General features: G+C 47.6%; 2 protein-coding genes across 5 annotated transcripts in view; both read left to right on the top strand.

Moving 5' to 3' along the window:
- Positions 1-43: 43 nt before the first annotated feature.
- Positions 44-11373, top strand: RAB2B (RAB2B, member RAS oncogene family). The gene is made up of 8 exons (XM_080978852.1): positions 44-214; positions 3359-3430; positions 5166-5233; positions 6289-6371; positions 6758-6850; positions 7400-7511; positions 9501-9569; positions 10784-11373. The coding sequence occupies exons 1-8, from the start codon at positions 169-171 to the stop codon at positions 10877-10879; spliced, it is 639 nt and encodes a 212-aa protein (XP_080834978.1). The 5' UTR covers positions 44-168; the 3' UTR covers positions 10880-11373.
- Positions 11374-13929: 2556 nt separating this feature from the next.
- CHD8 (chromodomain helicase DNA binding protein 8) overlaps positions 13930-19614 on the top strand; it is a 66438-nt gene continuing 60753 nt past the window's right edge. For 2 of the 4 annotated variants that reach the window (XM_080978809.1, XM_080978806.1), the window contains exon 1: positions 13930-14066. The gene's annotated coding sequence lies outside the window, so the exon portion shown is untranslated. Of the gene's footprint in view, positions 14103-15971; positions 16042-19614 lie in introns of all 4 variants that reach the window. The other 2 variants (XM_080978807.1, XM_080978808.1) reach the window with 2 other exon arrangements.

Genomic DNA, 19614 nt, shown 5'->3' with positions numbered 1-19614 from the left:
CTGGAAAAGGTGCCGGAAAAGGAAAACCAGAGCGTCACAGGACGAGGGAGGGAGGGAGAGGAAGGACAGGGAGCGCGAGAGCAATAGACATGGCGGCTGTTGAGTGAGCTAGAGTGGCCCCTGGAGAACCTCCAGGCCGGGGCTGGGGTTTAGGGGGGCTTCAGAGCCATGTCCTACGCCTATCTCTTCAAATACGTCATCATCGGGGACACCGGTATGGGCGGGGAAAATGAGGGAGTTTCAGCCTCGGGTCGGGGTCGGGGACTGTGGGGGCGGAGATATTATTATTTAAGGCAAATAATGTGCACTTTGGTCACCATGTAAATACATATACACACATATATAGAGAGAGATGTCACTATATAGAGTGTGCGACTTTACAACAACCCTGTGAGGAAGGACACCGTTGATCCCATTTTGCAGATATTGACCATCTGACACTGGAAAAGGACCACTTCCTTGCTCTCGGTTCCCCAACACAAGGCTACAAATCCTGTGCACATTTGTTTTGTTTGTGACATTATTTATAGCCCCCCCTTTTTTTGCCCTGCCTACCCAAGAACGCTTGACGTTTACTAAAATCACACTAGAATTAAAAGGACAGAACAAAGCACAGTTTTAACTAGCAAAACACAACATCTACTTGGGAGTAAGCACCACTGAACTCTGTTTACTTCTGAGTAAACATGCATAGAATTGGGCTGTCAGTGTGGGAACCACGGAAAGGCTTGGATAGGTCTGCCTTACATTTTTGTTTTTTTTAATTCCTCCTCCCTGTACTTCTTAATCTCAGGGATCTTGGACCCAGCTGATGATGCACAGGTATAAAATCGCTGCTGTAAAAAAAAATCACTGTCTAAACACATATAACCCATGATGACAGGTTACTACAGTTCAGGAGGATTGTTGCATTATGTTGCAATAATAGTATAGTAATAGTAACAACAGCAGGTTTCAAACCCTGTTGAAAGCTGGAGGTGGACAGGACAGGGCAAAAGGAAGCATTTTCAGTTTGTTTCTTTTACAAAGAGATACAGTACAGTCATACCTCGGGTTGCGAACGTGACTGTAATCTGGGAGGAAACCTGGGAAGTGGACACAAATAGGGAGTTGCAGAGGCAAGGTGTCATGAACAAAAGGCCTCCCTCAACTGATGCCTTGTCTCCACTGGCTCTCTTCAGTATTATAATGTAGATCTTTGAGTAGGCTGAACAGCAGTAATATTATCAATTATACACAGTAATCTTAATGCCCAGTCCCACCCTCACCAACCATACACAAGGTTTGGGTAAGATGGTCTAAGCTCAGAAGCCAAGATCCTGCAAAGTCCCCGCAGACCAACCATACGATTTCTTACATATAATCTTACAAGTCTCTCAAACACTGAGACTCCATAAGCGGTTTAGTCATGCTGGCCACAAGACCCAGAAAGCTGTCTGAGGACAAACGCCAGCTCCCTCAGCCTGAAACAAGATGAGCGCCACACCCTATAGCCAAGTTTGACTCGACTTAACCATCCGGGGCGCCTTTACTTTTACCTTTTTACCTGCCAATATAGAACAGAGAGATGCTGAGATTTAATTGTGCTGTTGATCAAAGCAATGGAAGATGGGAGTGGTTTCACATCTGCTAACCAAATTGTGGAAGTGAAATAAAGGGTCTCTTTTTCTCTACAAGACAGTATGAGTTATTACCTACAAAGCCTTAAAGGGATGGGGAGCTTGGGACACTGCAGGTGTTGCTGGACCACAACTCCCATCGTCCCTGAATATTGTCCTTGCTTTTTTCTGGGGCTGATGGGAGATGGAGTCCAGCAATATCTGGAGGCTCATGGGTTCTCCAACTCTGCCTTAAATGGTCCTTCACACTGTTTTTGTTTAGTCGTGTCCGACTCTTCGTAACCCCATGGACCAGAGCATGCCAGGCACTCCTGTCTTCCACTGCCTCCCGCAGTTTGGTCAAACTCATGCTGGTAGCTTCGAGAACACTGTCCCACCATCTCGTCCTCTGTCGTCCCCTTCTCCTTGTGCCCTCCATCTTTCCCAACATCAGGGTCTTTTCCAGGGAATCTTCTCTTCTCATGAGGTGGCCAAAGTATTGGAGCCTCAGCTTCAGGATCTGTCCTTCCAGTGAGCACTCAGGGCTGATTTCCTTAAGAATGGATAGGTTTGATCTTCTTGCAGTCCATGGGACTCTCAAGAGTCTCCTCCAGCACCATAATTCAAAATCATCAATTCTTCGGCGATCAGCCTTCTTTATGGTCCAGCTCTCACTTCCAGAGGTCCTTCACATTAGTGAAGAGCAAAGACATTCTTGTTTAGCCTTGCATACTTGCCTTTTCTTCCCGAATTATGGATCATGTTGTTTCTGGGCAGTGTTACAAAATTACAAATATAAAACAAATGGAAAAAATAGCAAAACATACATTTAAAAACAACATTGATAAAGCCAGTGTAAGAGCCACATAAAAGGGAACGTGATGGTTGTATAAAGGAGGAACTACTGTATATATGGTGAATAAATAAAGTCTCAAGAGAAAGTGTGGAAATTCTCCCAGTATGTTTGCAGAGGCTTCCATGTAACTTGTACAACTCGCAGGCAGCAAGGCCAGTCCATAGGGCAAAGAAGGCCCCGCCCCACCAACCAATTCAAAATGCTGGTTTTGACCTACAAAGCTTCAGGATCTCAATACCTTAAGATCCGCCTCTCCCCATATGAACTGACTCAGACCCTCTGCTTGTCATCCAAAGCCCTTCTCTATGTCCCCACTCCCCGAGAGGTTCAGAGGATGGCAACATGAGAATGAGCCTTTTCTGTGGTGGAATGCTCTCCCCAGAGAGGCTCACCCAGCGCCATCATTACATGACATTAGATGCCAGGTGAAAACAGTCCTCTTTACTCAGGCCTTTGGCCGTTAAACAATCTATGGCCTGTTAAATGGGGGGGGGGCTGTTATTACAATTGTTTGGTGATTATGCGGTGTCTTTTTTTTTATTATTACGCTGCGTAAATTAAGTTCCTAATGTTATATACTGCCCTGGAATCTTTGGATAAAGGGCAGTATATAAATTTAATAAAGAAATAAAATTAAAACAAAAATAAACATCAGTTGGCCTTCTGCCAGCCTCCACCAGGGACAGCACTGCCTGTGGGCTTCCTCCTTGTTGCAGGTGTTGCCTTTGTAGAACTCAGCTGGGAGCAAAGCTAGAGTTAGGTGTCTCTGTTCGGCACTGGCATTTGTGGGCCTTTCTCCTTCCATCCTATGGGTCTCAATGGGCACCAGCCACCACTGATCACAGGGTTTTTTTTGTTTTTTGTACAACAGGTTCTGAATTTATTTTCTTTCTTTTTTCCCAAGGTGTTGGAAAATCCTGCCTCTTGTTACAGTTCACAGATAAGCGGTTCACAGCAGTCCATGACTTGACCATAGGTGAGTCCCCAGTGGGCCTTGGGGTATTATTTAAGCAGGGTTCCAAAGGAGGGGGTGTTGTTGCATGTATTTGGACTGGAGGAACAAAGCTGGGGGGACACGATGCCCTACAGCTGGGCGGTAGGGAGAGAACAGGGGAGCACAGAGGCTCCTTTTCAGCATGTACAGAAATGCAGACCATAACAACAGCATCATCTCTCTCTCTCTCTCTCTCTCTCTCTCTCTCTCTCTCGTGTGTGTGTATTCTTCTTCTTCTTTGGCAATCACTCGTGACCGAGTAAGATTGTCTTCCATGAACACGGTCTTAACAGTGAGTCCGTAAGTGACTGTGGAGGCCAATTCTGGATCCACACGTCCTTCCACAGTGGGGACATAGGTTTCCAGACAGCAGTTAATCACAGTGACGGTTTGCCCAACATGCCTTCCTCTTAGCACGTTTCTCCCTTTCGTCCTAAGTTTGAGCATCTTCAAAACCCACGACACCTTTGGTAAAGGCTGTTCTCCAAGTGGAGCACTCGCAGGCCAGTGTTTTCCAGTTGTCAGTGTTTATACTACTTTTTTTTTAAGATTTGCCTTGAGAGAATCTTTAAACCTCTTTTGCTGACCACCGGCATTACGCTTTCCATTCTTAAGTTTGAAATAGAGCAGTTGCTTTGGGAAACGATAATCAGCCATCCTCACAACATGGCCAGTCCAACGAAGTTAATGTTGAAGAATTATCGCTTTGACACTGGTGATATTTGCTTCTGCCAGTACACTGGCATTAGTTCGCCTGTCTTCCCAAGTGATGTGTAAAAATTTTCGGAGACACCATTGATGGAATCTTTCGAGGAGTTGGAGATGACATTTATAAGTGGTCCATGTTTCACAAGCATACAGTAAGGTCTCTCTGTGTGCATGTGTGTGTGTGTGTGTGTATGTAAGTATGTACATACACAGAGCCACATAGGGAAAAAGGGTCTCTACTCTCCAGGAGCCTGCAATTTAAAATAAAAGAGTGACACAGAGAGATGATGGGAAAAGCCTGGATGAATGAATGTGGTTAAGACCAAAGACACATGCTTAGCAGTTTGCATAGCAGGTGGGAATGAGGAGGAAGAAGATAACCCATGAGGATAAAGGGGGATTTGAGGAGGGGCAGAGGAAAGGGGGTGCGGTGGGGGCAGGCTGCCCCAGGTGTCACCACTGAGGGGGTGATAAAATGCCAGGCGGCACTCACCATGGGGCTTACAGTGCGCCCGAACCACACATCTCTTCTTGGAGTGGCACAGTGGCTTGGGCGCCCGCAGGCTCCATGCTACCCCAAACGGTCTGCCTGCCACCTCCCCCTCAGCTGTAGGGCAGCTGCGTGGGAGGAGGCAAACTGACTCCTCAGAGGCCCCACAGAGCGTCCTGCCCTGGCTGGCCCCGCCCCTGGGTGCAGGCCATTCGCCGCCCCAGGTGCCTGATTGGCTTGCTCTGCCGCTGGATTTGAGGACAACTGGAAGGAGAGAAAAGATGCCACATATGTGTCCAAGCCGGGAGTTTCATGTCTAAGGACCAGTGAGGGAGAATGAGTCGCTTAGAGGAGCAGAAGACTTTTGGTTGGCTGAGGGTGGCAGAACTGGAAGGAGTTGGGAGTGGGGGTCACAGGCCGGGTTATAATGAGAAACATGGGTTGAATGATATGGCGGGTTGGGGTTGTGGAGAGTTTCTCCCCTCTGAGGTTTCTCCTGTTCTTCCATTTCTCCACCAGGTGTAGAGTTTGGTGCACGGATGGTCACCATTGACAACAAAAAGATCAAGCTGCAAATTTGGGACACGGTGAGCTCCCCTTGAAGCCTTGACCCTTTGCAAATGCAAAGGAACGATCTTGGGGGCCCAAACAGAGCGAGGGCATTTTAGCTTCACAGGGATCCTTTTGTTTTAGTTGGTTGTCTATCCCCATCTTGGGCATCTGTTCCCAGCCAGTGTTCCAACCTGTTTTGTTTTGTTTTTATTAAGTGTTGACAGGCAGGAAATTATTTCTCCAGCCCTGTTTAACCAACTGCTCCAGGGCTGCAGAGTTGGAAGGAAGAAATTAGGAGAATAGAGAGGCTGGAATTTCAGGAGGAGGGGGTTGTGGGTCCGAATTTTGGAAAGTGGAGGGGGGAGTGGGAATTGAGGGCTAAGGAGACCGGGGCATGTTTACACCATACATTTAAATCACTCTTACATCAGTTTAATAGTCGTGACCCCCCACTGCTCCAAGAATCCTGGGGAATGTAGTTTGTTAAGGGTTCTGCTACAACAACTACAATTCCCAGAGTTCCCTGGAAAGATGGATTGATAAAGCGCTCTGGGAATTGTTGCTTTCTGAGGGGAATAAGGGTCTCCTTGGAACTCTCAGCACTCTAAACAAACTATAATTCTCAGGGATCTTCGGAGGAAGCCATGATTGTTAAAGTGGTATAGTACTTTAAATGTATGGTACGGATATGCCCTAAAACAGTTAGGAGGCCTCTATTCCCTTCATGGAGTTAAAATGCCCAGGGTTTCCTGGGAAGAAGGATGGAAAGGGGGCGAGTGCTGTAAGTGTGGGCATGCTTAGCTAGTACAGTGGTACCTCAGGTTACATACGCTTCAGGTTACATACTCCGCTAACCCAGAAATAGTACCTCAGGTTAAGAACTTTGCTTCAGGATGAGAACAGAAATTGTGCTCCGGTGGCGCAGCGGCAGCGGGAGGCCCCATTAGCTAAAGTGGTGCTTCAGGTTAAGAATAGTTTCAGGTTAAGAACGGACCTCCGGAACGAATTAAGTACGTAACCAGAGGTACCATTGTAGTTTAGACAGCTCCATTTTTGTGTGTTTCCTGATTGGTTCTCTCCCACTCCAAAGGCTGGCCAGGAATCCTTCCGCTCCATCACTCGCTCGTACTACAGAGGGGCCGCCGGAGCTCTGTTGGTGTATGACATCACCAGGTGAGGACAAGGCTCCCAATGGCTACTAGCCATGACGGCTATGCTCTGCCTCCATGGTTGGAGTAATTCTGGAAATTACCCAGGAGAGGAGGGTGCTCTTGTGCTCAAATCCCGCTTGCGGGTTTCCCATGGGCATTGGGTTGGCCACTGCGTGAACAGGATGCTGGACTAGATGGGACATTGGCCTGATCCAGCAGGCTCTTCTTATGACGTCAGACCATGGGTCTTAGGGTCCGCGTGGCTGAGAATGTGCTGCACAGAGTTCAACTTGGGGGAGAGGACAGGGACTTTATGTTCTGCTCACTGCTGGCCCAGATGAGTGGTGGAACTTCAGGCTCCCATTCCTCCCACTGCACACCCTGACCTACCTTTCTTGCTCTGTGCAGACGGGAAAGCTTCAACCATTTGTACACCTGGCTAGAAGATGCGCGACAGCATTCCAGCTCCCACATGGTGGTCATGCTCATCGGCAATAAGAGGTATCCAGTCATCTTCTGCTTCCCAAATCACTTGTTCCCCCACCCCCACCGGCCAAGGACTTGGGGTAGATCGTGGGTAGGCAAACTAAGACCCGGGGGCCGGATGCAGCCCAATCGCCTTCTCAATCTGGCCCACAGATGGTCCGGGAATCAGCGTGTTTTTACATGAGTAGAACGTGTGCTTTTATTTAAAATGCCTCTCTTGGTTATTTGTGGGGCATAGGAATTCGTTCATTTTTTCCCTCCAAAATATAGTCCGGCCCCCCACAAGGTCTGAGGGACAGTGGACCGGCCCCCTGCTGAAAAGTTTGCTGACCTGGGATGGATAATAGTGAATTGGGATTTTTGTATATTATTTTATGTGTAAATCACCTTGAGGTGGTGGTTTAGCTGATCAGTAAATTAAGCAGAATAAGTAAGATCTACATTTGTTTTCATATATGTTTGCACTGTATTGTGAAATTGCTTCAAGGTGCTTTGTAGGGAGTGATTCATAAATGAAATTATTATTATTATTAATTATTATTTCTTGCCTCTCTCATCCCACAGCGACTTGGAGAATCGGCGAGCTGTACGGAAGGAAGAAGGTGAGGCTTTTGCCCGGGAACACGGCATGGTTTTCATGGAGACCTCTGCAAAGACAGCATCCAACGTAGAAGAGGTGAAGAAAGTCCTGGGTGCTTGCCTACCCCCCCCCCCCCGCTCCCTGCCAGTCCATGTTTCCTTTTGGGCCAGGAAAACCATTCACATAACTTATTCTGCTTACCGCATGCAGGTGAACATAAACTGCTTATATTTCTTATACTGAATCAGACCACTTGTCTATCAAGTTCAGTATTGTCTACACTGGTGGTTTTCAACCAGTGTGCCGTGGCACCCTGGGGTGCCTTGAATGATGGTCAGGGGTGCTGTGGGCAACACTGGCCTCTGTCCCTCTTTCCTTCCCACCCGCCTCTGATGCCCTCTCATGTCTCTGCCTCCCAAAGGCTTGCACAGCTGTTTGTTGCAGCAGCCCTGGCTACAGGCTTCACAGGCAAATGGCGCCTCTGGGGCTGGCCAGGGGGGTGCTGGTTGCCAGGAACTAAGGCGGCCTCCGAGTAAGCAAGCAAGTGGGCAAGGGAGCCCAGCCAGCCAGTCCACCAGCCCTTGCTGTTGGGAATGCAGACTAGTGAGAGGCCAGGCAAGCAAGTACTGCTTGCTGTGTGCAAGGCCTGCCTGGGAGCTGAGTGCCTGCTGCTGCCCCTGCTGCCTCCCAAGGTAAGGTGCTGGCCTCACATTCACCTTTGGCCAGTTGGGACACTAAGGCTGGTTGTATCCTCTTCCCAGGCCCCTGTGGGGCAGTGTGAGGAGGCACCTCTCCTTGGGGGCAGATCAGAGACCAGGGGCAGCGGCAGCGGCTGCCCAGAGGACTCCTAAGGAGAGGGGAGAGGAGAGGAAGCTGAGGGAACACTCCACAACGGTGTTTGAAAAAGGGCGAGAGGCGGCCAGCTCTGCAGGCAAGGGGTGACATAACTGGCTCCTGAGTCCCACAGCGGTGCCGCAGAAAGAATGTAATTGGTCAAGGGAGCCATGGACTCAAAAAGGTTGAAAACCTCTGGCCTGCACGGACTGAAGGTGGCTTTCCAGAACTTCCAACAGAGTTCTCTCCCAGTGCTTCCCAGAAATGCTGGGAATTGACCTTGTGTATGCAAGATGCATGTTCTGTTGCTGAGCTACATCCGTTGATGGGAAGGTCTGAAAGCCTGCTCCTTGGAAGTCCTGCACTGCCCTGGCTTCTGAGGTTTTGACAATCCCCATCCATACAATTTCATGCCCATCTTAGCTGTCATGAGGACCAGAAACTTTAAATGGAAACAGAATTCTGAATTCATGCACCCGTACCAAGTCCCCATTGAGACTTGTATGACTGGCATTGGAGGAGTACAGAGGTTCCTGGATTCTCCCAGGTCCATTTAACTCTGCAGTTTTCCAATTAGGTTGGGGGGAGGGAAAATGTAGCTGATGTGGAGTGGGATGGGGGGCCTGCTAGCCTCCTTACCACACCATATCTAGATGGTTATTTGTGGAATATGGTTGGGAGGGGGTGCAGAGAGGTGGGGGAAGAACCCAGCTCTCTTACAGTTTAGAAAAGCTTCTTTGCCTGATTGCTTGAAGGTAATTCTTGTTTGCTACAGGTGACACATGAAGTAACTGTTTACAAGCCCAATCATGTATTATACGGACAATAAGGGCTCAGAGAAGAGGGGATTTGCTGATGCTCAGGTCCATCTTCCTGCCATGGCTAGCTAGCAGCTATCTGTGATACCCAACAGCTGCTGGGGAGTTCATCCTGTACAGCCTTCATTAGAATGATTTGCCTGCATATACTTTGTCCTGCATCATTCCCTCGGGTGATGACTGAGGAAGCTTAGCAGGGACAGAATGTTGACTTTGGATTTGGAGGAGGGAAACAGAAAAATGGGATGGGTAGATAGTATGGAATGCAGTGCCCTGGAAGAGGGAAAATACCTCCCCCTCTGTACTAGTGCCAGACCCATTTCTGTGTCCCATTTTGATGTGCAGGATAGGAACTTGTTTTTATTGCTGTATTATTTTACCCATCTTACTTGTTTCTTAAAAAAACTTTCCCCCTTCTATCTACTCCTTCCAGGCCTTTCTCCACACAGCTAAAGCCATCTATAAAAAGATCCAGCAAGGCCATTTTGATGTTAACAACGAGGCAAGTCAGACCTAGTGGCCTACCTTGATGGCCCATCAAACCTGTAGCTCAAAATTTTGTGATGGGGCTGGGATGGGGATTGGCTAATGGGTATGTGTGTCAGTACAAACACAGACAGCTTTCCGGGTCATGGGGCCAGCATGACTAAACTGCTTCTGGCACAATGGAACACAGTGATGGAAGTCAGAGCGCATAAAAACACCATTTACCTTCCTTCCCACCAGAGCGGAACCTATTTATCTACTTGCACTGGTATGCTTTTGAACTGCTAGGTTGACAGAAGCTGAGACAGAGCAGCAGGAGCTCCCCGTTGAACTGCCAGCCTTCCAATCAGCAAGCCCAGAAGCCTCAGTGGTTTAGACCACAGTGCCACCCATGTCCCTAGCGAACATCGAGGTGCCTTATACCAGCTCAGAGGATAGTCACATTGGAATGTAGTGATAAACCATTGCTTAATGCAACATTAACAAGCCTAGCTGCCTCCTCAGGTCATGCTCTCCTGTCGTCGGCTTTCACATGGCTAGGAGAAGATAGAAAAAGCAAAGGCTTCCCAGCTTAAATGTAACTTGTTGCTTAAACGCAAACCAAGATCATGGTTTGAACATGAACTATGGTTTTTTTTTTTTTGTTAAAAAACCTACATCAAACCATGTGCTGGTTGAAACAAAACATAGGGTTAAATCATGTTCTTCAGCTGAGACAAAGAAAAAGCTGTGTTTAAAAGAAGGTAAATGCTTCCAGATTCCTCCTGCTCACACAGAGAAGGAGAGCAGGGAATGTACCGGCTAGAAAGAGGCAAAGCTCATTCACGCAGCACTAAACCAAGGTTTAGATTAGAGGATTATACAAATTAATGGAGGCTATTGATGGCTCCTAGCCACGGTGGCTATGTTCTATCTCCACAGATGGAGGCAGCAATGCTGGATACTACAGAAACCCAGTTTCAGACTTTTAAAAGACTTGGTTGAAGGAGTCTCTTGGAGGAAACAGCCACTGCCTAGAGCAAGGGTAGTCAATGCTTCGCCCTCCAGATATTGCTGGTCCACAATTCCTATCAACATCTGGAAGGAACAAGATTGGCTACTCCTGGCCTAGAGGGACCGCCTCTTTCTGCAGCTGGGGCAGTCACAGATGGCATCATTAAAGCGGTCGAAGCAGTCCTGGCTTTCCTTCGGATTATTATTAACTAAGCCCTTTTATTTCTCCACCTGCAGGGAAACGGCATCAGGATCGGCCCCCAGGAACCCACAGGAAGATCCTCCGCTGGCCACGGTCGTCAGGCCTCTGGAGACCGGTCAGGGTGCTGCTGAATTTCCCCTGAAGTCCATCCAGGCTGGGGAACACACGGGAAGATGCGTCTTCCGTGTCTTGCTCTCTTTCTCTCTTTTGGTTTCAGGCACCACACTGGGGGCAGGAATCCTTCAAGCTCACCTTCCCTCGACCTTGTTACAGTCTATCTCTGCCCTCCAAATGGTGCCATCCTAGACCTAGAGTTGATTTTGGCTGGTGGCTGTTGGGGTGCTAGTAGTAACTCTTCCAAAAGCCTCCCATTTGAGGACCTCTCTTCACTCCCTCATAGGCGAATGGTGCTTCCAAGTTCCCTCCTCCACCAATCTGTGCCTTTCCTCCAGCAGTTTCCTCTTCTAATGTTGGAGCTTTCCATTGCCCACACTTTGGGTTCACAGACGCCTTGGCAGAGGAGCTGGGGAGAGCGTAATCCAGGCCAATCTAACCAATCTTAGATTTTAAGCTCTACTGCACTGTTGTTTCAGCTTTATATTAAATATTTCCATGTTTGACATTATTCTCTGACATGTCTTCTTCTTCGTCTTCTTTGGTGATCACTCCTGGCCAAGTAAAATTGTCTTCCATGAACACGGTCTTAACAGTGAGTCCGTAAGTGATTGTGGAGGCCAATTCTGGATCCACACATCCATCCACAGTGGGGACATAGGTTTCCAGGTGGGAGTTGATCATGGTGAGGGTTTGTCAAGCATGCCTCCTCTTAGTGCATTTCTCCCTTTCGTTCTGAGTTTGTGTTTCTTCAAAGTCCATGGCAAAGGCTGTTCTCCAACTGGAGCGCTGGTAGGCCAGTGTTTCCCAGTTTTCTGTGCTTATACTGCATTTTTTAAGGTTTGCCTTGAGAGCGACTTTAAACCTCTTTTGTTGTCCACGGGTATTTCGCTTTCTGTTCTTAAGCTGGGAATAGAGTAGTTGTTTTGTAAGACAATAATCAGGCATCCAGACCACATGACCAGTCCAACAAAACTGATGATATCTCTGGCATGTATTTATATACTGGGAGAAGGAAGAAAAAATTGATATATTGAATGGACTTGACTGTTTTGCATCCTGCCATGGCAGCTCCATAACAGAAGCTACCAACAAGCATCAAAACCACTTGCTTTGAGCACAGTGACATCCTCTTTGCGGGCAAGAGATAGTATCTCTGGCTATTGGAATAAGCAAAGGAATCTGCTTTGTGCCTAGGCAGAGATCTTTAGAATATACATATAATGTATACATTTATTCATTGTAAAATCCTCAAAGCAGTTTACAAAGAGAATAAGACAAAAGCCCTGCAGTAAAAACAGTTTAAAACAACTACCGGTATGTAAAACTTCTCCCAAAATCAGCAATGCACTTAAAACACATTATAAAACACATTAATGTTCCACATGTCTGTGTAGATTTCAGAGGGAGTATCCCAGCTGATGGGAACCTCAGGTGGGGAGAATGCTGTTACACCCAGGTCCTGCTTGTGAGTGCCCCATGGGCACCAGTTTGGCCTTTGTGAGGACAGGGTGCCGGACTAGAGGGGGCTTTGGCCTGATCCAGTAGGACTGATGTTCATCCGGCTGCTGATCCTTTTAAACTGGAGATGCGAGGAACTGAATGTGGCAACCTACTAAATGCAAGGCATGTGCTCTTCCACTGAGTTATAGTGGGGTGAGGATGCATACATGCCGTACATTTAAAGCACACATACTGGGGGGGGGGGTGTAATAATGCGAGCTGTAGCTTAAGGGTGCTGGGAATTATAGATCTGTGAGGGGTAAACTACAGTCCCCACAATTCTTGGTGGAGTGTGTGTGTGCTTGAAATGGAAGTTGTATATACAACCATTGCCTGTTCTGCAATTTATTAAACTGAAAGGGGAGATCCGTGGGTGATTAAATGCAGCGGTAGTCTTTTCATTGATGAAAGAATGATGTATTTCAAAGGGGTGGGAGTGACACAGTCTGCAGAATGCCAAAAACACATCCAGAGGTGTTCCTGCATGGGCATTTGTTTAGGGTCAGGATTAAGATTGTGGATTATAAGGGTCCATCCCAGCTCTACAATTTTTATGTATGCTTCCCTAGAAGTAAGCCACATTGAGCACATTAGGATTTATTTCTGATATACCCCCGAAAGAGTGCTCAGTAAAAAAAGCTCAATACTCAACTTTTCAAAAAAAAAAAAAAAAAAAAGGCTCAACCACTTAACAACTTGTGTCCTCTGGACTGTCACTTTTTGAAATATGGCAACCCTAATGGTCCTTCATCATCTTGGAAAAAGATGATCTGGGTATGTTTAGTCTGGATAAGGGGATGCTGAGAGGATATATGATAGCTGTCTTCCAATATCTCAAGGCCATGAATGAATCACGGAGCCTGCAAGTCAAGTCCCACTTCCTTGAGACAAAGTACAAAATACCATATGGTTTCACTACTTGATGGCGAAGTCAGATTTACTAGCTTTTATTATTATACAGATCAGCATCATCATATGGACCAAGAGACTGAAAATGGACCAGACAGGCGTGAAATCTGTTCCATGTCCCAAACTGCTCAGGCTCCGTTTTCCTCCTCTGTGAAATGGGAAACTAACCACAGTGGCATGCCCTGCAGGACTGTTGTAAAGGGCAAACAAGTAAAGGGCAAAAGCGTATGCATATATCACAAGCATGACTGCTTTTGCACTGGGGCCACATATCTGGCCCCCCACGCCTCTCCATCCCTCCCAAGATGGCTTCCCCATATAGGTGCCTAACGCATTGCCCGTCTGCCGGGGCGCGGGCCGCGCCAAGATGAGATTGCCACCTCTCCACAGGCCCCCACGGTTTAAAAACAACAGCCCTTCAACAATACTGTATATTACTTTTATTTGTATTGGTGGCACGGAATAAATCAGGCGACTTCCTTAGACAGCCTCTCCACGAGCTGGAGGCCCGCTTCCCCCGCTCCCGCTTCCCTTCTCCCCCTCCCCCGCCCCACTCCGGAGAGAGAGAGACTGACTTCCTGGAAGGTTCTCTCAACCTAACCTGCTGCCTGGCCCCGCCCCCAGGCCTCCCGGGTCCTTCGTCGGCGGCCGTAGCCTGGCGGAGGAGCGGTGGGCGTGGCTTGGAGGGCCCCCGAGAGAAGTTAAGTTGCACCGTCCATGCTCGGCTGCCTTGTTCTCTCTTCTCTCTCCTTAGGAGAGGGGAGGGGGGCGGGAGAAGTGGCTCCTTAGAGGGTGAGTCCGCGTGGGGGGAGGGGACCAGGCCCTCAGGTAAGAGGTGCTATTATATTTTTTCAAATATAAAAAGGCCTTTTCCTCTTTCTCTTCACAAACCCACACGAGCGCGGGGGGGGGAGGGAGAGGGGGGAGGATTATTATGGGATGGCCCTCTTCACGATGCAGGCCCGATGCGGGGACGTCCCCTCCCCCTCCCTCCCTCACCGCCGCCGCTCTCCTACGGCGAGTGAGAGGGACCATTTCTGAAGGGAGGGGGAGGGCCCTTCGCTTTCCGCCCTCCGGGGTTCGCTTAATGGGAAAGGTGGGAAGGAGAAGCCAAACTCAGCTTTTGCAGAGGGGGAAGGAAGAAAAAGGCTGCTTGGGTGTATTTCCTCCCTCCACCCCCCTCCAAAAAAAAATATCCATGTCGCATTTTCTCTTGTGCATTTCTCTCCCTCCCCCGTCCCTGTCGGCTCTTTTATTTTGTGTGTGTTTTCATCGCCATCCGGTTTCTAGTAAAGGTTGGGAAGGAAGGATTGCACCCCTGCTAAAGCCCTTGCACACACAGGCCGGCTCGGAGGAGGAGAGGAAAAGGAGGTGGATTGATCTTGGATGAAAAGAAGGGAGCTGGATTTGGAGAGAAAACGGAGGAGGCCGAGATCTGGGTGGTGGGTGGATGTTGCATCCAGGAAGGGGAATTTCGGTGGACGTTTGTCGGGAGCAAGCTGTTCGCAGAGAGGATGGCTCTCCTGCACTGCGTGGACCTTTTGCGCGTGTGGGTCGTTCCGTGCAGAAGTTGTGATGGGGTGGGAAGAGAGCATGCGGGCACAGTCCTACGAGGAAGTGAGTCCCGTGTTGCCACATGGAGTTTGGCACGGAGTGGGTGGTAGGGTTCCCTGATGTACTGCCGAACAGCAGCAGTCTTCAACACTGTCAGCTCCAGGCGCACCTGGAACCTGAGTGCATTTGGGGACCAGTTTCTTACACGGTTTTATTGTATATTTGTAGGGCTGCCCATCTTGGAGCAGGCTGTAACTTGGTAGTTCAGATGTTTAAGAGCTTGCACGTGGGAAAGCTTTTAAATGCAGATGTGTCTGGTTTTGAAATCAATGAATGGCCAGGTGAGAAAGTGGATCTACAAGTGCTTGTCAGCTTCCTAGCCATTTGTGTGCGAGGGACTTGTCAATGGATGTGTTCTCGCAGACAGAAATTTCAGCCTTCCGCATGGCATCTTTTTTTCATTTCTACACATCTGCGTCTGGGAATGGCTTTCATATGTTTTATCACAAAAGTATAGGAGGAAACCAGTGCAGATGTCTCCTCTGTTCTCTGGTGATACTGACAAGGTCAGAGGAGAGTCTAGTCAGTTTCCACCTATGCTAGGAAGAATTTGCCCATTCACTCCTTTCCCATGTTGTGTTTATGCACAATTGTTGATGCAAAGGCTTTTTTCCTAACAGTTTCTTTCTTTGGAGAGTGTAAGTGGGGATAGTGAAAAAAACGGCAGAGGGGTGGGCTGGAATGATACCTGGGCTAGAGAGATTTGCATGCAGCTAATTTTTTTATCGCCATTTCTCTCAGACAGAAAGATGATCTTAGGGTGGGACATGTGAAAGTGTTTTTATTGTGTTGTTTGGACCAGTGATTGGGAAGGAAGAGGTGTGATCTGTAGTTCACAGATTGTTTAGGAAAATATTCTGATGTATTGAGAGTTAAACCACAGTCCTGAGACATGGGTGTGGAGGGGAGATTTTCTGCAGTGTTCATCAGATGTTTTAGTCTCTTGCCCCATGCAGACTTGGAAACATTTTCAAGGTTCCTGAGAATCAACATTTGATTTGTTAGGCACACAAGTAGCTGAATACCTGATATATTTCTAGTCTTGTTGATCTGTGTTTCTTTCTCTTTCCCCCTCCTCTTTAGAAGGCGGCTGCAAACCTACGCTATTTACTTGGAAGTAAATTCTGTTGGAATCAATGGGATTTACTCTCAGGTAAGTGTAGCTTACAATAGGGGTGGAAGAAAATGTATGTTGGGGAAAGGGCAACTAGGAAGGCTTCAAGCCTTTGCATGTGTTTGAGGGTTGAGCTAATATTGATCAGCCCACATTGTCAAAGATGGTTTGTAGAGGGAAACAGGAAGTAGTGGAACTGAACAATGATTTCAGCTAAGAATGGCCTTTTCAGTTTCAAGAATTCTAATAACTGATTTCAGTGCAATCTTGTACATGACTCCTCAAAATCAAGTCCCAGTTTGAGTGGGGCTTAGTCCCAAGTAAGTGGGTATAAGATTACATCCATATTTAACTTTTCCCCATAATATCTATGAATGCATATTTAGTTGCTTAATGCCCGTGCTTTATCTTTTGACTTCCACTCTCATGTTCTGAGAGTTAGTATGGTTAAAAAAATGGTGAAAGGATGCATCCCTTTGCCCTGCCCCCAGTCTTACTGCATATGGTGAAATAAGGATTATAATCTGCTCTAGTTGTTACGGAGCCGGGGAGTGGTTGTTGTTATGGAACAATTAACATGAGGTGTCTGGGTGGGTGGAATATATTAAACTGTCTAAAGGTGTGCATAAGCTGGGATGAGGAAAATGTACACTTGGCATTCATGTACAGTGGTACCTCGGGTTAAGTACTTAATTCGTTCCGGAGGTCTGTGCTTAACCTGAAACTGTTCTTAACCTGAAGCACCACTTTAGCTAATGGGGCCTCCTGCTGCTGCCGTGCCGCCGCTGCATGATTTCTGTTCTCATCCTGAAGCAAAGTTCTTAACCCAAGGTACTATTTCTGGGTTAGCGGAGTCTGTAACCTGAAGCGTATGTAACCCAAGGTACCACTGTACTTTTTAGTTTGGGGGAAGGGAATAATTATTTTTTTATAGGCAGTCCTAGAGACCCACCAGAGGTCAGTCAATTCTGGGCATCCTACTATACACATTTTCTCCCTCAGCCAGCTTTTGGGCTGAATATTTTCAGCATTTAATGTTTTGAAAACCTCACTTTCTCTCTGTAGCCAAGGACTGGTGATGGTGCTTCTGCTCTTTGAGATGGGTTGGTCTGTGGACGGCATTGGCTTCAACGTAACGGAGAAGCCAGAGAATGTTGCAACAATTGGGCAGGTATCTGCCATGGGTGGTAGAGGGCAGGGATGGGCAACCTGTGCCCCTTCCCAATGTTGTAAGGCTTCAACTCCCATCTTCCCTGATTCCTCTGGCCATGCTAATGGGAATTTTAGTCTGACAACATATTGAGGGCCACATTTTGCCCGCAACCTCCTTAAAATTATTATTTATTGGACTTAATAGTTTTTTAAAAAAACAAACTTAATTTAAGTTCAAAGTTAATTGCAATATAATGGAAAGCAAAAATTAAAATAATAGAAAGCTAAAAATAAACTAAAAGTTAAAAATTTTGAGATACATAAAAAGCAGTCTTAACAAATCCCGCCCACTGAAAGAGGCTACAGTGTCAAAAAGTTAAAGACCAAAAGCTTGGCTTAAAAAAAAAAGAAATTTCCCCCTGGTGCCTAGAAGTAGCTAGTGATGATGCCTAGCATGCCACCCTGGCCAGAGCATTCCTTAAGTGGGGAGCCACCGCTGAAATGGCCTGGTCTTGTGTTTCCACCATCCAGATTTTCCTCCAAGAGGGCCCACTGAGAAGGAGCTCAGATGAAGAACACAGGGTCTGGTTTGGTTCGTAAGGGGAGAGGAGGCGAGCTTTAGCCCATCATTGATCAGAGTTGTCATTTGGTCTTCTCCACGTGCCCTAATAGTCCCTGATAATTTATTTCCCACAGCTGCTTGGCAAACTGGGGAGCCAGCTGGGCTTTTGTAGGCAAGCAAGGGCATCAAGTTCCTGGGACATTTACCCACTGCAAAAGCTGACTGTGACTTCAAAAAGGCCAGCAGGAAATCCCCAAAGCCTCCAGGAACACCAACCAGGATTCATCAGGCTTTGAGTGAGGACTTTCCTAATATGTCTCCCACAAAGATGTGCTGTTTTGAGCTCCCATGACCTTAAACCAGGAGTGGGGAACCTGGTCCTCTCTAGATGTTGCTAGACTACAGATCAGTCCCAGCCAGTACAGCCAATGGTCAGGGATGACGAGGGATTTGGACCAGCATCTGGCGGTCCAATGGTTCCCCAGTCCTGGTCTGGGAATGGCAAGTTCCATCCAAGACTGGCTTCATGTTTGGTGGACCTCCCAATACGTTTCCAAGCACAATTCAAAGTGTTGGTGTTGATCTATAAAGCCCTAAATGGCCTTGGGCCTGTATAACTGAAGGAGCATCTCCACCCCCATTGTTCAGGCCAGACCCTGAGGTCCAGCTCCAAGGGTTTTCTGGTGCGGTTCCCTCACTGTGAGAAGTGAACTTAAAGGGAACCAGGCAGAGGGCCTTCTGAGCAATGGCACCTACCCTGTGAAATGCCCTCACGTCAGATGTCAAGGAAATAAATAAATATACAACTTGTAGAAGACACCTGAAGACAGCCCTGTATCAGGAAGTTCTTAATGTTTGGTGTTTTATTATGTTTTTATATGTGTTGGAAGCCTCCCAGAGTGGCTGGGGCAACCCAGCCAGATGGGTGGAGTATAAATAATAATTACCTTACTATTGTTATTATTTGGATGAAATGTTCTAGCTGGGCACACCACCTCCTTGCTGTTGTGGCCACTGCTCTTTTTGCTTGTCCTCTTCTCCTGGGCCAAGTCCAGACCAGCTGTCCAGAAGGAGAGTGCAAGGCAAGAGGGAGAAGGATGCTTAATCTCTGCAATATGGTCACTATTTGTCTGCTTGGAGAGGTAAAGTGACTGGGCATTGAGAGCAGTGAGGGACAGGGGTTCTGGAAGTTGGCTGACAGCCTGTTTTGAATGCCGAAAGTCCCAGGTTCAGTACCCAGCATCTCCAGGGAGAGGCCCCTTTCAGAAACCCTGGAGGATTGCTGCTGGTCATTGTGGACAGTATGAAGCTAGATGGATCTAGTGGTCTGACTCTCTGTAACACAGCTTCCCATGTTTCTATTGGCCCAGTGTGAAGCTCCCCGAGTTCCCACTGTGCATATCTCTACAGAGACAGTGCAGATGGAGCCATGGACACAGCTGGTTGTGGAGTGTTAGCTGTGTGCACACTGTCAGTTTCCATGCTCTCCTGAAAGGCTGCTGCTCTTGAAGTCTGAAAAGAGGAAGGGGTTCATCTGTCGTATTCCCATTGTGATGTGTTCACTGCATTGCCGCTCCTTTGGGAGAAAGGGCAGGATAGAAATGCAATAAATAAGTGTTGAACAAGGTGACTGGCATGTGACAAAGTTGCTCCTGCCTTGGGGGCAGGGGGTTGGAATAGGTGGTCCGCCTCGTCCTTCCTGAACTCAGCAGGATCATCTTCTTGCTTTCTTGGTTTGCTGGAAGGAAAGCGGGCTGTGTTAATATGGGCTTGCAAATAAGCCACTTGCCTGGTCTACCTAGTGTCAGTTTGCATAAATGCAAAGTGGGATTAGAGGATAAAAGGAGCCCCGATCTGTCATTTCTGTGAAGAACTTGTGAGGGGGTTTGCTCCTGTAC

This window comes from Podarcis pityusensis, assembly GCF_964106645.2.
Source record: "Podarcis pityusensis genome assembly, chromosome: 13".
In the NCBI taxonomy this organism is placed as follows: domain Eukaryota; kingdom Metazoa; phylum Chordata; class Lepidosauria; order Squamata; family Lacertidae; genus Podarcis; species Podarcis pityusensis.
The sequence above is the reverse complement of the archived record's forward strand: the minus strand, read 5'-3'. Positions and strand labels throughout refer to the sequence as shown.

Excerpts from the sequence above, each read along its gene's own strand:
- RAB2B (XM_080978852.1), top strand. The coding sequence starts at position 169 with ATGTCCTACGCCTATCTCTTCAAATACGTCATCATCGGGGACACCG. Across the intron at positions 6,372-6,757 it reads TTGGTGTATGACATCACCAG|ACGGGAAAGCTTCAACCATT; the intron begins GTGAGGACAAGG and ends TGCTCTGTGCAG. Across the intron at positions 7,512-9,500 it reads CAGCATCCAACGTAGAAGAG|GCCTTTCTCCACACAGCTAA; the intron begins GTGAAGAAAGTC and ends TACTCCTTCCAG.